General features: G+C 53.1%; 6 protein-coding genes across 6 annotated transcripts; 2 read left to right on the forward strand and 4 right to left on the reverse strand.

Moving 5' to 3' along the window:
• Window positions 1-662: 662 nt before the first annotated feature.
• AYO20_08089 (hypothetical protein) lies at window positions 663-1,331 on the reverse strand (the record flags this gene model as incomplete). Its single annotated transcript, XM_022646370.1, has 2 exons — window positions 663-1,024; window positions 1,175-1,331. The coding sequence occupies 2 exons, from the start codon at window positions 1,329-1,331 to the stop codon at window positions 663-665; spliced, it is 519 nt and encodes a 172-aa protein (XP_022497626.1).
• Window positions 1,332-2,531: 1,200 nt separating this feature from the next.
• Window positions 2,532-2,952, forward strand: AYO20_08090 (hypothetical protein; the record flags this gene model as incomplete). Its single annotated transcript, XM_022646371.1, has 2 exons — window positions 2,532-2,856; window positions 2,921-2,952. The coding sequence occupies 2 exons, from the start codon at window positions 2,532-2,534 to the stop codon at window positions 2,950-2,952; spliced, it is 357 nt and encodes a 118-aa protein (XP_022497627.1).
• Window positions 2,953-3,344: 392 nt separating this feature from the next.
• AYO20_08091 (hypothetical protein) lies at window positions 3,345-5,975 on the reverse strand (the record flags this gene model as incomplete). The annotated part of the gene is made up of 1 exon (XM_022646372.1): window positions 3,345-5,975. One exon carries the CDS (start codon window positions 5,973-5,975, stop codon window positions 3,345-3,347), a length of 2,631 nt encoding a protein of 876 aa, XP_022497628.1.
• Window positions 5,976-7,554: 1,579 nt separating this feature from the next.
• Window positions 7,555-8,883, forward strand: AYO20_08092 (hypothetical protein; the record flags this gene model as incomplete). The annotated part of the gene is made up of 2 exons (XM_022646373.1): window positions 7,555-7,631; window positions 7,728-8,883. 2 exons carry the CDS (start codon window positions 7,555-7,557, stop codon window positions 8,881-8,883), a joined length of 1,233 nt encoding a protein of 410 aa, XP_022497629.1.
• Window positions 8,884-9,211: 328 nt separating this feature from the next.
• On the reverse strand, window positions 9,212-11,253 carry AYO20_08093 (hypothetical protein; the record flags this gene model as incomplete). Its single annotated transcript, XM_022646374.1, has 7 exons — window positions 9,212-9,397; window positions 9,487-9,660; window positions 9,737-10,027; window positions 10,120-10,325; window positions 10,432-10,777; window positions 10,910-10,956; window positions 11,028-11,253. 7 exons carry the CDS (start codon window positions 11,251-11,253, stop codon window positions 9,212-9,214), a joined length of 1,476 nt encoding a protein of 491 aa, XP_022497630.1.
• Window positions 11,254-12,074: 821 nt separating this feature from the next.
• Window positions 12,075-14,117, reverse strand: AYO20_08094 (hypothetical protein; the record flags this gene model as incomplete). The annotated part of the gene is made up of 1 exon (XM_022646375.1): window positions 12,075-14,117. One exon carries the CDS (start codon window positions 14,115-14,117, stop codon window positions 12,075-12,077), a length of 2,043 nt encoding a protein of 680 aa, XP_022497631.1.
• Window positions 14,118-15,707: the final 1,590 nt, after the last annotated feature.

Here is a 15,707-nt window from a genome sequence, read left to right on the forward strand (position 1 = left end):
GTGCGTCGCTTTTCGCTTGACCGTGGAATACCCGATAGCAATGTTGACGGAATCGTGCATTTGCATCAAGCCCCATGTACATACTAGTAGGTCGGGGTGTGTGGTTGTCATCCCAGCCACGGTAGGTGTCTACGAGTATTACAAGTAGGGACTACGAGTGCCTGTCCTGGGTCAGTACTGGTGGTATCTACCGAGGTATGTGGGTACGTGCCATTAACGAGGACAAGAAAGCATTGAGGATGAAAGATGGATGGAATCCCAAGCCTTTTTGTTTGACTGGGTACCGTACGAGGTACTGTACATGGTGTGATTCACCCGAGTGGTTGCTACATACACATACCGAGACTTCCATTCTCGATCACTTCGTCCGTTCAGGGGACTGGAATATATGGGTATCGATAAGTGACCTAGTCTACTCGTGGGATATTTTACGCTTCGGACAGAAAGGGAGAATCCCAGGGAGTAGATACTGGGTACCGAGTACTTTACCATGTCTACCTCGTACAGTAGGTAAATATCATCTCGTGCCCTGGCCAGATGGATATAGCCAACTCGACTCAGCTCAACTCAACTCAATCTAGACCAAGTACCACACGGCAGGTCAATGAGCTAATTAGCCACTGCGATACCCGTCGCCGTAAACTATCATCTCATTTACCATATCAACCCCCACTCTTCGCCAGCATCTGCAAAAACAGCTGCTGAAAGTCCGCGCTGATCAGCTCGACGACGTTCCCCCACGGATTGTACATGTACGTGCCGCTCAGGTTCGGCGTCGGCCGCGTCATCTGGCCAATCTGCCTCGCGCCGAGCTTGACCGCTTTGGCCAGGATGGCCTCGGGGTCCTCGACGGGGAAGCCGACGTGGAAGAACCCGCCCCGGGTGTATTCCTGCGGGCCGAATCTGGGGGGCACCTCCGTCGGGCCCTGGTACGGCGGGTCGACGAACTGGAACATTTCGAACCCGACGCTGTTGCCCGTGACGAGGAAGGCGATTTTGAATTTCTTGATTTCGGGGCCGTACACTGTCGTCGAGTCAGGTCAGTACACTGGATATTGTCTGCGTGAGGGGGGAGAGAGAGGAAGAGGAAGAGGGAGGTGTGGTTGTCGGGCTAGGCTAGGCTAGCCAGGACTCCCCTGGTTCAGAAGCGTCGTAGGGATCTGGGCATATTCACTTTGATTTATCGAGTGGCCAGGGGCCAGATGTTTCATCTGCTCTTCGTCCATCTTGCCAATGACATGGAGTCCAAAGAGCTCGGTGTAGAAATCTATTGCCTTGTCGAGGTCAGGGACCGAGATGGCGACCTGGTTGAGGTTGTAGACGTGTGCCATTTTGCTCTCGTCAGTTTGGGGTCGATGAACTGAAGCGGCTTTCTCTTGATCACCACGGGATATTCGAAAGGACTTCAAAAGCAAACATATCGTTTCTGATGCCTTTTAAATACTGACCTCGGCGGGTTAGTCCACGAGTCGTAGAAATGCCCAGTCGAGAAAACCGAGTCTCTCCGGGAACTCGTTCGTATCTCTGAGTCCAAGCCTTGGGACAGGCATTCGCAATACGCGTTACTGATACCACAGAGCATGTGTTATCATTTTTTTATACGCGAGCCAAAGGCCCCGGGCCATTGTGGCAATGATCGTCAGGGCCAGGGACGGGAGCACGATGGTAAACTTCAGGACCGGTTCAGCCTCGATGATTGTCCAATACGCCGCGTGGTGGGCTCGTTAAGAAACGTGCCGTTCATGACACGGGTAGAGGAGACTTTCTTCTTCCCAGCTTGACATGCGCGGCAACGTCCTTACGGGTTGGCCCTTGTCTCGAACGCGTGAGCGTATTCGGTAATGTCATTCTATGAGGTCTGTGGATGTTTGGGAGCACGTCGGACATTGTGGGGGAGCGGGGGTGGGGAGGACGGTGAGATCCTCGGTTTGGCTTAGTGCTTAGTGTCAAGGTGTGTAGTTATTCGTAATTGAGATTCGTCTGGCTGAGGAATGTACTCGGGATACTTGTTAGACGAGGGTTTGTCGCAATTAAGAAATCGAGGAATCTAGCATGTTCCTCGGTAGGTACCTAGGTGAGCATACTCGGGCCTTGAGACAACCTTTCCGCCGACGAGTACAAGTACGAGTGAAGGGTGTTCTGTACCTGGTCCAGGCGCCCCAGGCTCAAAAGGTTGATTCCTAATCGTGACCTTATAGCGGCCCCTACATGGCCTACTAGAACCTACTCTAATGATCATCCAGTCAGTCAGTGGGTCAGGCGTCCTCCACAGTCTGTGACGTACCTACCATGCTTCCTAATCGTGCAGCCTCGCCCCCTCTCCTCTAGAGAATTGATGAGGAATATAGTTACAGTTCGGAGAGGACATAATAATCCTATAAATATATACACATATACATATACAAGTCCCTTCCCTATCGTATTCACGACCAGTAAATAAAATCTATCGTGTCCTCGGTGTATTCATTCCCACCAACCACAACACTCTTCTCCATATCTCACAAGAACTACCTACCAAACAACGGGAGAAAATGCCCACCGCAACAGCCCGCGTCGGCGACACCGTCATCGCCTCCTCCTCGACCTACCACACCGTCGAAGGGAACGTGTACTTTCCCCCGTCGTCGCTCTCCGTGCCCGTGGCCACGTCGGCCACGCACTCGACGTGTCCCTGGAAAGGGCGGGCGAGTTACTACGACGTCACGGTGGGGGGACAGACAATCAGGGACGCCGCGTGGTATTATCCCGCGCCCAAGGACAAGGCCGCGCATATCAAGGATCATGTCGCGTTTTGTAAGTTCTTTTTCATACCCTATGCCATTTTGTACCTGGACACCCAGCCGGCGTCGTTGGTTGGTGAGCGGGGAGAGGTGCCGGATGTGGTTGAGGAATATGAAATACTGAATTATGTCGCTTTTAGATACGAACAAGGTCAACGTCTCCGTGGCTTAGAGAGGACATCTTCACATAGACTGAGCGGTGTGGTGTCCCGGGATAGTCGAGATAGGGAGAGAAAGAAAAAGGTCACACAAATTCCCAGTAAATGAGGTGGTGAGGGGCGAAACCGACCTCTGCTACGGCGGCGTGAGGATGTATACCTAGCTTAGGTATACCAGGTAGCGGGATGGAGAATGACCGACGAGAGGCAGGGTCAAGTGCCCCAGTCCGTTCCTCGGCATTCTCTTCAAGCGGTCAAGGCTGTCAAGGCCAAGGGAGGAGTCAGGTGGCGAACGAAAGACTGGTGGGAAAAAAAATTACATTATCACTAGCACGTACTGACCATATCGCTGTATCGACACAATCGCGCTTTTGCTGCCTTGCCTTGTTTCCTCGTGCACGCAGACTCAACCCTTCCCGGCCAGCCGCATATACTGCTCCACGGCCGGCGACTCGGAAACGGTAAAAGAACTGATCGTCGGTGGCCTACTGCGCCGTTTCCTCCGTAGACTCGAGTTGACTGCCACGCCGTCCTCTCGACATCGCACGTAGAAATGTGGGTGCTGGCTACGATCTGTCGGGCTGGCCCCTCCTTTCTGCATGTCGACCTGCCACTTCTTGGCTAGGAGACCGCCGCTGGGCCCCGCGCCACAGGTGCCTGACATGGTGTTGGAGGGCGGCGAGTTGATGGCCAGGGCAAACATGTTCTGCGGCTCCGTGTAGTCGGTCACGCGGCCGAGCAGGCAGAACGTCCACAACAGGTAGACGAGGCTGAAGCTGCTCAGCAGGAACACGGCCACGAGGATGACGTAGAAGACATTCTGCCACGTCTGCGTGCCCCCCGACGCGTAGTCCTTGTAGCTGACCCGCGCCTTGAAGTTCTGGTACTGCGGTTCCTCGAGCACGGCGACCGAGTAGTTCCAGAAGTGCACAAAGGGCGCATTCGACGACGACAAGAGCGCCGTTTCCCCCGCCAGCATCGCCACAGCCTCGCCAATCGTGGGCATGTTGGAAGTCAGCACCGTGGGGGTGCCTGCCGAATATGCAGGGATCATCTGGCTGAGCAGGCGAGCACTCGAGGCATTAGCGTCGTTGACTCCTGCAGTCAGCGAAAGGGACCGAAGCCATTCTGAACCGACGTCTTTCCAATCCGCGACCCAGTCCCCAATCGGCGCATCCTTGACCGCGTGCACATAGGGCAGAGTGTTCCCACGGCTTTTATCGCACTCGACCGATAGCTGGCCGCCGGACTGGGCGACACGATAGTATGTGGTGCAGTTGCGATACTGAGCAGACTTGATGGAGCACAAGACGTAATCGTCGGTCAAGTAACTTCTTTTGTCCACCGGCGGAGGCGCCACCAGGAGATAAATGGCATAGTATCCCCATTTGCTGGAGATGAACCCTAGCGTGTTGTAGTCGATGGGCAACTTGGGAAAAATGGGCGCTTGCTGAACACCCTCGGTTGTGTCCGTGGCTGATCCGAAGTTGAATATATCGTCGACAGCAGTGGGATGCGGGAAATATGTGCTTGGGTCCTCAATGCTCGACACGTTGACGACCATAGGCTCCAACTCGGCTGTCGACATACCCACACACAAGACATTGATCAGAGGCGCCGGTATCGCAGCCTGAATGAAGTACTCCCCGTTCCCCTGGAGATCCTCGGGCTGCAGGATCCGGTTTCTGGGGTCGCGAGCAGCGTTGAATAGGTTCGCATGGGGCATCGCTAGTGTGACATTTTGCACGAGTCTGGACCACTTCTCCGAGTCGGCCAGGATACTCTCATTACTGGGAGTGATCCATTGCCCCTGGACCGTAGTGTTGTCGAACAATGTTGCGACTGGTGCGGGGCGACTACCAATCGAACTTTGGTCTAAGCTCAGATTGCCGACGTTCAGCCTCTCGCGCCAGTCCGACATGAATGATTTGAAGTTGTGAAAGCTCTGTCCTGCATAGTCGATCTGCAGACATGTATCGCCTTCGGGATGCGGACCGACGCCATCGGGGTCAGGATCTTCTTGAACAGGCGTTTCACAGCTTTGGGCTAGATAGATCGAGTTGGCGTAAGAAGCTGCCACTTGACCCCAAAGCGTTCGATCTTCCAGAGGCCCAAACTTTGGCTTGGGCGCCACCAATGCTTCGGCGGCGGTGGTGTAGAAGGTCGCGGCCAACACGGCGATGAGCACCATGATGCCGAGGATAGTCGAGGCAGCATATCTGACCACTATCCAGTTCGTGATGAGTGTTCCCGGTTGCATGACCCACGACCTCATGGTCATCTCTGCGATGCTGATGCCGCTATTCTTCTCCGTCTTTGCAAATGCGCGACGACTCAATATCTGACCAAGCAGCGCCACGAAGATGGTAACAAAGGATAACTCGACCGTCTTTGATAGCAGAGCAGAGAGAAGAGTAGCGTTGCCAAAGGAGAGGTGTCCGTTGGTGCCGATCCGTTGGCCCCATCGAGGTTTTGCAAATGCGATACCGAGGAAGACGCCCGAGAAGACGGTCGAGTAAACTGCGAGGGCTACTATTGATATAGTCCACCACGACCACGGGCTTGTCAAGATGTCGCCATGAGTTGGACAGTTCTCATCAACCCTAGTGTGAGTAGGCAATAGGCCGACTTCTGGAGAGAAGTCTTGTGAGGTTTGTTGATTGAGTCGGCTGTACGACGATCGGCCCGACCTGAACGATTTCGCATCTTCTTCGGGGGAAGATGTATTTTGGTAAGGAGTACTGCGACTTGGGCCCAACACGATCGAGTCTGGCGCTGCAACCGTGCTCTTGGAAGCATCTGTACTCGTGAAAGACTGTCCTTTGGAACCCACTGGAACACGCTTGACTAGCTTCGACAAGCCCGAGATGTTCAACCCGACGACAGGCTCTTCCCTCCATTCCGATGAAGGGGCGAGGTCCTGGAACTCATGATCCTCCTGTGGCGCTCGTTCGTAGCTATTTTCCGGCATCAGCGACGAGTTCTGGCGTCGAAAAGACCGTCGGGGGTGAAAAAGCGCATGTTCGTCCCCATCCATTGCGAGCAACGATGCTGTCTTTCAAGCGTTAACATTCAAAACACGACTGAGGTCGATCTCTCGAGGTTGAGGGGATATGATACTGGCAAAGGTGGATTCGGCGGCATGACGGTGGGGACTGGCTCCAACGGAGTAAATTGTGAGGCTGAAAACTGGAGAGTCCTGGAGACTGTTTCGCTTCTTTGTCTAGCCCGTGGCCGGAACTGGCGCAGATAACAGAGTAGGTAACGATAGCAGTTGAAGCCGTAGTCGCTCGTCGCTCTTCCCGTAACCGAAGGGCGCTAGAAAGCAAAGACACGCCATCTCCTCCCGCCCAAGGTACTCGACTAGGTGCCATTTAGTAAAGATTTAGCGACGAGGTGCACATCCAGGGCGACAGACTTATGCATGATTGAGCTCGACGATTGGGTTGCTGGGTGAGGAGGTGGTGCAGCGCGGGTTGAGTGCGACTCTCTCGCTCGAGCCGACGTCGAGGGACAAACAAAGGCCTTGGGCATTGGTGCTTGAATTGTAGCATCAACGCTAAGATGCAGTCAATCTGTCAGGGTGTTGATTGAACCAACATGCTGAACCGTCTTGATCAAAGTGGCTGCTGCATCGACAAAAGTCGCAGTCTCTGGTGGCTTGGCGGCTGCACCGAGACAGTCACCATCTGAGTGGGAAGGAGATTGACCAGCCGTCCACAACCTTCATGTGCTATACTTACTCCTATTCTCCTTTCTACCATGCCCTTCTGTCCCTGCCTGGGCCTCGGGCGCATGGATGTGCTTCCCGAGCCACTAATCAGGCAGTAATCTGCCGCTTGTGCCACCTCCCTACCGAGACTCCAGAATGAATAAGAAGAGACGCAGACAGACTCGATATGGCCATCCTTTCCCCCACCCATGCGCTAAGCCTGTCGCCCAATCCTGCACACCTGCTGAGCACGATTACTTCGAGTATAAGGCTGAGGATTGTGTGCTCATGACCATGCAGTTCGGGAACCGCCAGCTCATCAGGGCCGTGGTACAGGGCAAACACCCTCGACACCCTACAAAACGGCAGCAGATCCGCCCCCAAGCAACTAACCGACGCCCTGTCACACACACGATGTTCATTGAGTACTCGGTACATTTCCATCGCCAGACCCCTTGAGACATTTCTGCTGTGCGACAACAACTGATCTTGGGGCCCCTCGCCATCCCCTGCGCATGTGGTGCTAAATGGTGGGCAGCCGCACCTCCCAAGACACCCATCGTGGATGCGCCCGGGCGATCATCCACCAGACAGGGAGGGTGATCAAGACCTCTGGCTTAGATGAGCCTTGCACAAGCCGCGTGGGACGCCTTAGCTGGCACACCCTGACATTTCCCTGTCAGCAAACCTCTACCAACCAATCAGAAGTCCTTCGAGGTCACAGCTGGAGCTGCCAGTTCTCGTTGCCCCCGATCTTCTCAATCTTGTACTCGGAGATTCTTGGCTTCGACAATTCCTAGAAGACACAATATATGTCGAGCTGACCTGAGAATTCGCATTCTTGGAATTGGGTTCTGGATCTTGAACCGCGGTCTGGCTATCCTTTGCCCCAACTTTTGCGGTGATGAGAATTTCCAGGCTCAGCACGACGAGGAAGAAGGCTTTCTCCCACAAGGTCCGGACAGGGTGCATTACATGCAAGTAAGTCTGCGTCTCCGTGTGTGCTGCACTTGCTCACGAGGGAAGGCAACGCAGGGTAAAGTGTGATGAAGCGAAGCCTGCCTGTTTGAATTGCAGAAGGGGGGATCGTCAGTGTCTTGGGTACGCGATTCCAGCGGCCAAGATCTTCACATTAGAAAATCGTGGAGTTTCTTCGTCCAAACGAGGATTACCGAGTCGGATCCCACAGACAGCTACCTGCGACGATGAGCTGCTCCTCTCCAAGACTGTCGACGCGTCGTTCGGCACGAATGAAGAATTACGGTCTTTACAGCACTGGCTCCTCCTAACATCACCCGTCCTGGCCCATTATGGCCCACAGGGAGATTTCTACACCGTCCTTGTTCCCCAGCTCGCCCAGCAATCTCCTGCCGTCAAACACATGCTCGTTGCTCTCTCCATGACGCATGAAAAGTTCCACACAGGTGTTGTCGCTGCCACTCCTACAATGACCTCGCAAGCGGTCTCCCACTACATTGCAGCCATCGCAGAGATCAGGAACAAGAACCCTCCAAAGCTCCATGTGGTCATTGCTTCCCTTGTTGCGTGGGTCATAGAGCTGTTTCAGAACAACCTCCCAGCAGCCGTGGTACACCTGCGTGGGACGCTCAAACTTTTGCGCGAATACAAGCGGTCGAAACCCTCGCGTGCAGCACAAGAGGTTTTGCGGAGTTCCATTCTGCCCACTTCAAGTCTGGCCAAAGGGTTGACCCAGCTGATGATTCTCACCGGTCCGACATCCGGAGAGATAGAGCCGGAGTACCAAGGTCATATATGCCATCCATGGGGAGGCTCAGCGTTTTCGTCCTTTGTCGAAGGTAGGACCACCATCTGCCGCTATATCGAGCAAATCGCAGATACCGAACACGCGTGTGATGTTAGGGAGATGGAGAGACTGCTGGGCAACTGGTTCGAGCGCGCCCGACGATGGGACCAAGAGGCTATCCCTACATCCGCCCGGACGGCACTTCTCTTGTTGTTCAACCTCGCCCTGGCTCTTCTTCCGGCCAGTGACGTGGCAGGATTCAGCTATGTCATCAACCCGAGCACAATCGACTTTGTGGTTGACAAAGCCACTGAACTTGCGAATATCTACCAAAAGGTTGAGCGGAGCAATCAAGATCTGAAGCAAACGCTGATTATCGTGCTCGGATTTGTTGAGCGTCTCTTTCCAGACTCTCGCAGCCACGGCCAGGCATTACTGTTATTGAATCAGCTGCGTGGACAAGGATGATTACGCTGTATGCCAGCTTCAGACAATTCAACATTCCAGGCTTAGAGCGGTACAGGTGTGCACAAGGGCTACAGCAGGATAGAATGCAACTTGTCTGCTCGGATCATCTGTTTCAGTTTTGTACAGCTGTTGAAACTTGGGCTTGGAAGCCTCTCACACCGTTCTGTCGAAATGGACTATGGAATTATTCGCCTGGGTTGAGCTCGGGTCAATTGACATGACCGACTATACTGAATATGGTTTTCAGTGTCTCGACCCCTTCTACGCTCTGTAGATGGTGCTCTGGTGCCGACTTCAGGTTCATATACGAACCACCATGGCCTCAAAGCTACTTGGCACCATCCGTGGTCACCATGGCCTTTCGGTCGTGCGAGAGTCTCCGTCTGAGCCACAACAGCCAGATGGCAAATACAAAAAAAGTCATGGGGATGGCGGTGGCAGGCAATATCCACCACATCTGCGACACGCTTATGTCGGTGCCGTCAAAGTTGAAGACTACCGTGCTCAATAACGACTGTGGTCGGAGTCAGCCTTCCGCCGTTTGAGGAATCAAATGCCACTCAAAGGACCCAGCAGCTGCCAGGCCCTTGTGTTCACACGTACCGACACGAAAGTCCCGGGGAGGAAGAACATGGTCACGGCGGCGATGGTAATCATGGACGCACTGTCGCGCTGGGTCTGCTGCGCAATCCTGGCCGTGAGTTCTGCAATCTCCTTGTTCTGTGCCGCGATCTCCTTGTTGTCGCGACTTTCGGCTTGGTTGGCGAGATGGAAAAGCTGTTGTCACGCATTGATCAGGTTCCGCACAATCTTCTTCTCACAAAATATTACCACTGGGGCTGGATTATCTCACCAGATTGATTTGCGTCGCCGTGCGGGCTCTGTAGTCTGCGACGAGTTGTCTTAGGGAGCGACAGCTCGACATGAGGAAAGCCAGAGACTCGCCGGACTTTTCGAGAGGCTGACTCGTACTTTGCACCACCGCAGGCTCAGCCAGAGAAACATAACTGGTCCGCACCTCGTGCAAGAAATCGAGATGTGCTTCAAATTCCGAGACTTTGCGGAACAGAATTTGCCAACTCCTGGAGAGGCGGTGGAGCTCTCTGATCATCGAGTCCACGGCCTCGTGGGGTTCGTTTGCTTCCTATCCAATGTGAGAAAGCAAGAAACCTTTTGCGCTACCTCTCGACCCCAGGACCGGCCGGGAAGAAAGGTATAGATAGGCAAAAGACGTACGAATCGCTTCATGCGGCCTCGGATGGTTGCCATCTCTCGCTGCCAGAGTCTCAGCGTCTCGTCTGCGACGACCACATCTAACTTGAACGGAACGCGTAGGTTGTGCAGGGCGAGTCGCGGGACGGCCGAAGGAGGGAAATTGAGACAGAAGTAAATCGACGAGCCCGTGGCGAGGGAAGTTGAAACCTGCGTGCACGCAGTAGCGGCTGGGGCGTATTCATACAACATATCTATCCCAGAAGTTGTTTGGTGGTTAGTTCCTCTGACCTCATTTGCTGCTCAGACGGAGGACGAGGCTTGGGTGCTTCGAACCAAAAGATTGGGCTTTCCTCCGCTCATCCCAACCGATGAAGTGTCCGTGCTTGATCGTGTACCAGTGTCCCAGCCCGCAGACGGCCATGATCAACAGGTCCGAGAGCCCCACGCGGGCGCGCAACAGTCTGAGGATGGTCGGGTCGACCGCGACGTCGCCAATCTCGGTGTCTGTGTGGCCGGGGCCGAGACTTTCGAGGAAGCTGTGTGTGTTAGGCCCAGGATCGGGATTCAAGAGGCGGTATGAGTCGGGGTCGTGGATTGCGTTAGGAAAGAGAGGGAAGGACATTGAAAGAGAGGCATACAATACGCGCACGAAGCAGTTCTGGGGCGGAGGATGCGAGTCCTGCGTTTGGCGACCGGTCAGTCAACCAGGCAAGCAGTTAGGCTAGCAGTGCCTATCACATGTAGAAGCGGGTGAAAGGGTACCATATATGGATATCATATCTAGATTCTTGGAGACATATGAAGTACTCACCGACAAGAACCTCTCCAGTGCCCGACCATCCAAGTTACGACGCCAATCTGCCTCACGATCAGTCAGACAAAATAGCCCTCGAGACAAAGATTGGGGTAAAAGGCGGTAAAAAACTCACGAGACGTCCCCCCCTCGTCAATGTCGAGCACATGCACGCCCTTCCACGCGACATTCGTCCAGGACTCGCGGTCCTTGAGGGCCTGTTCGAGTTCGTCGGCGTCGACTGTCTCGGGACAATGCGCGTTTGGGTTTCGAGTTCTGGGGATGGATTCATTAACATTGTTGCTGTTGTTGGCGTCGTTGCTGTCAGCGGCACCGTCAGTCGCGTGAGTTGACGACGCCATTTGACGATCCATTCATTCACTCATTCATTCATCCATCTCAGTCTCTTCACGACTCCTCTTTTCTTTCTTCAGTAGAGTCCTGCCAGGTTGACATGTATGTCATGACAAAGAAAATCCCCAAGGACCAGCCTGGGCCAGGCATACTAGTATCGGATACTAAGTATAGATATCCTTAGTACTTAGTATGTAGTATGTAGTGTATGCATGTATGTAAGACTCGTCAAATCTCTCTACTACCTAGCCTAGGTAACTGGTTGATTGGCTGATTGGTCGCCTCATCCATTTCTTCTTTGGCCCCTCCTTTGCACGCTGCCTACTTAGTACCCGTGGAGCGGGATACCGCCGGAGAGACGCTGTCAAGGGACTGACCTGTTGAGGCACTAACTGGCCGTCCCTGCATCACCAGGCGTGCGAGTAGTAGTACACCTCGTACCGCGTACCATACTAGTACCGAGCGTAGGTGCCTACTGAGTAGGTATATGTACGTACATATATATGATAAGGATATATATACACTACCACCATCGTCACCATCGCCTCGAGACCCATATCTCCGTGGCCCCTTGAACCCTCTGACGAGCCTTGTCATTCAGATCCCTATATCTACCAAGTACTTAGTAGTGACTTGGCGATCAAAATGGTATATACTACCTACTAGGTACGAGGTACAGACAGGAGGTATCACAGTCTCACGCAATAGACATTAAGTATCTGCTGATAGCCAAGTACTGGGTTTACGAGGCCAAAATCCCCAAGATACTACTCAGTGCCCGTATCAAATGGAGGAAATGAACGATCAGGGTCAATATCACTGCATCTGCTCACCCGCTGTGCGTACCGTTCACACCATTCGTCTGTCCGTTCACAGCACCGGCCTTCCAACACGTATACACCTTTGCTTCCCAATGCATCAAGGGCTCTTTTCCAACCCACGCCGCAGGCACTGCCCGATTCTGTGTAATCTCCCTCCAGTCATTGCGGTCCCTATCTGGCCAATTCGGTACAAAATACTGAGCCCCCGGTGTGTCTTGATCCGTAAAGTTGGCAACGACAACCACGGGATTGGTCGTCCCTCGCACCCAGGCCATAATTTTCCCGCCACGGCTCTGGTCGACGTGGATGAACGATGTGTCGTCCACGCCCAGCGCAGGACAATTCTTGCGCAGATCAACGAGAGTGGCCACGTAATTGAAGACCCGAGTCCTCCAGTCGTCACTTTTTCGTTCATAGTTGACGGGATCTGATTGTTTTTCGGAAATGTCCAGGTCCATCTGATCACAAAATTCTTCACCAGCGAAAATCATAGGAATCCCCACGGCGGTGAGAAAGCATGCGAACGCCAACTTGGCCCGTCGTTCGATGTCAGAGACTTTGCAATTGGACAGGAAGTTATACAGTCGTTCCTTCCGGTTGCCCTCGACATCATGCGACGTGATGTAGTTTACTGCCTGGGCTCCATCTGTGTATCCGTCCAAGGTGCAGTCGACCATCTTCCTGACAGTCCACTCAAAGTTATCACCATCAGCGGCTTCTCCCACAATTGCCGCTCGGATGCGGCCCTGAAAAGGTTCGTTCCAAAGTGCGTTCAGGGTGCCAGAGGTGAGAAGATCTTTCGGCACGCTAAGCTCTTCTCCTATGACGATGAACTTGTTGGTCGAGCCACCTCTTGCCTGATGTAATTGCCATGCGTAGTCTTTGTAGTACTTGATGAAGTTGTAGTTGGCCACATTGTTGATACTGTCCAATCGAAGACCAGAGACGCCGAAATCAAGCAGCCAGCGATGGAGGTGAGCCCTGTGGAATGACCACGACGGCGGATGTTTCAAGCTCGCTTGACCCGTCTGTGGATCGTACGTTTGCTGGGGATTCTTGATATATCGCCAGAGACTTCCTCCATATGGGTTCCTCGGTCCTTGGTTGTGGGATGTGTAGCTGTCAGCATTCCCAGGTTCCGCAAACTTTTGTAACGGGTCGTTTGGATGGTCCGGATCCAGAGCAACAAGATGGAACTGCATGAATGCTGCATATATGTAGGGGTCATGGCCAAACGCCATGACCGTGTCCAGAATAAGTCTTGTGCTAGGTGTTATTGTCTGAATAAGGTCAACGAGGCTAGCAGTTGAACCAAGGTCCGCGTCAGGGGCAAAGTAATGAGCTGTCGAGTATCCCCATTGATCCTGGTACTTGGAGTCTGCGATGGGCAGAAGTTCCAAAGCATTGATCCCAAGATCAGCCACAATAGCCTCTTTCCGAACCGCAGAGATGCTGCTGAATCTGACCCCGGGAGTGGCCTTGTCAAACAAGGCTTGGACATCGGCAAAAGTGCCTCGATCGATCTGCTTTCCATTGGGGCCAGATTTCGCCCACGACGCTGGCAACTCGTAGATGACCATCTGATTATTGGGGGGAACTTGGGATTGGACTGGATCAGGGACACGTTCCACTTCCGTCCCGTCGATATCACACGGCCATAGCTTACCGTCTCGGAACTTGATCACTGCTGGAGGCTGCATCGAAGCAGCCCGTGGTTGGTCCGCAAATTGCCTGTAGTCTACAGTGTATGCGAGCGGGTCGGTTATTTTGATCTTGCCCGAACCTGTTGAGGTAGGATAGGTGTTGTCCACCTCGAACCAGTAATGGTAGACTTTGTCATTCTGCAGCGGTGGTTGTATGGTATCTGAAGCGAGTTCCCAAAGGCCATTCTGCGTTTGTGACAGGTCGCCAGTGAATAAAGTCGTCACCGCTCCGGGGCTTGGTGTAGCCTTGAAAGTGCCGAGAATCAATCGCGGCACTGACTGGCTGGCTGGAGACCAAAGCACGAATCGTCCCTTGCGGCGTTGAAGCAGATCGAATATTGGCGCCATGATGAGAACGTACTACTAAGTAAGTACTAGTAGTAGGCAGCAGCAATGGTGAGAGGGAGATAGCAGGAGCAGAGAATCTGCCTCTCTTTATCTTATAGGAGGAGCTCGGGAATAGCCTGGACTGATCGGTGAGGCTGAGGCTGGTGGCTGAGGTTCAGCTTGAGAGCTCTGGACCCTCAGACGACCAAGGGTGTGTGGTGCCTGAGAGCTGTAGGACCTTGCCTGCAGTACAAGGAAGTCCAAGTGATTGGGTTCGTCGTGAATTTCAAGTTGCGGTCTGGATTCCGCGTGCGCAGGTACAGCTTGGGAAGGCGCAACTCATCATTTGTCTCTCGCCCGATTCGGTAAGAGCAATTTGGAGCTGAACACCTTCTCCTCTCGTCTGGCCAATCAAGTCGATTTCAGCATCAAGACCCTGCGTCTTTCAACAGCACCTATACGAAACATGCAGACACAGAAGGAATGAAATTCAGCCAGCCATGAGATGTGTGGTAAGGCTGAGGGACCGTGAAAGTTTTCTCGGAAACAACAACTTGGCTGCAAAGCCAGATGAGTACTACTACTAAACTGCCCACCCCGAGCTGTTTGATGCTGCACATCAGCACTGTACAGTACTATCAAACTACGACTAGTAAGTGACGTATCGATAATTAATGAGAGTGGTTGCTGCCAGCGCTCTTTCAAGCACTATACAGTACTACTGTAGCCGTGGCTCCTTGAAGCTTCGGCAAAGATCGTAGCTCCTCTTAGAGACCTAGGTGCCAATTAGTAAAGCGTTCGTACGATGATTCAAGAGTCAGCAGGCGCTGACTGACCTACGCCAGGAGATTTTCCATCTCACCAGAGCTGTGCCCATCGCCCTGACTTCGCGCAAACTGTCTCGCTCACCAGCCACCGAGCAGGCAGAGTACTACTTAGTATAAACCTACGGTGCAAACAATTTGGAGCGAAGTACCTTGTAGTAGCCACTCTTCACTATATAGTAGCAGTGCTAAAGGCGTTGTCGGCTTGGGCTGAAGAAGGTTTTGTTGAGGTTGAACTTCATTTGGGCCTGGTTGATTCCCCTCTCTATCTCCATCACACGCGCGTTTCCACCATTGATATTGTTACAGACTTCTACAAAGCACCAAACAAGATCACGCGGATGAACCCAAGGTCTCCAAGAAAAGAGGTATGCGGTAGGAATTGCCAGAAACCCCATTCCACAAGTACAGTTGCATTTGAAACGCGTCACGAAACTTTCCTAATTCAGCGCCCGCTAGTCCACCCGGCAGGAAGGATTTCCATGTTCGTCCGAACCATTCATCTGAGTTTCTCAGTTGGGAAATCGAACTCATCACGTGACTAGTCAAATGAACCTACCAGTGATGTCACTTCTCTCCTTGCTTGAGCTCTCGTATGCATTTGCACGCACGTACAAATACTTTACGGGCCCCCCCCCAAAATGCATTCAATATTATCAGTATACCGCGATGTAAGGATTCACCTACAGATAGCTGATAAATGTGACATCCTAGTCCTTTTGTCCCGGAAGGTCACCGACCCGGATGCCGCTTTCTACTACTTCTTTGTGCGGGGCATCATTAGCCT

This window comes from Fonsecaea nubica, assembly GCF_001646965.1.
Source record: "Fonsecaea nubica strain CBS 269.64 chromosome Unknown Scaff61, whole genome shotgun sequence".
In the NCBI taxonomy this organism is placed as follows: Eukaryota; Fungi; Ascomycota; class Eurotiomycetes; order Chaetothyriales; family Herpotrichiellaceae; genus Fonsecaea; species Fonsecaea nubica.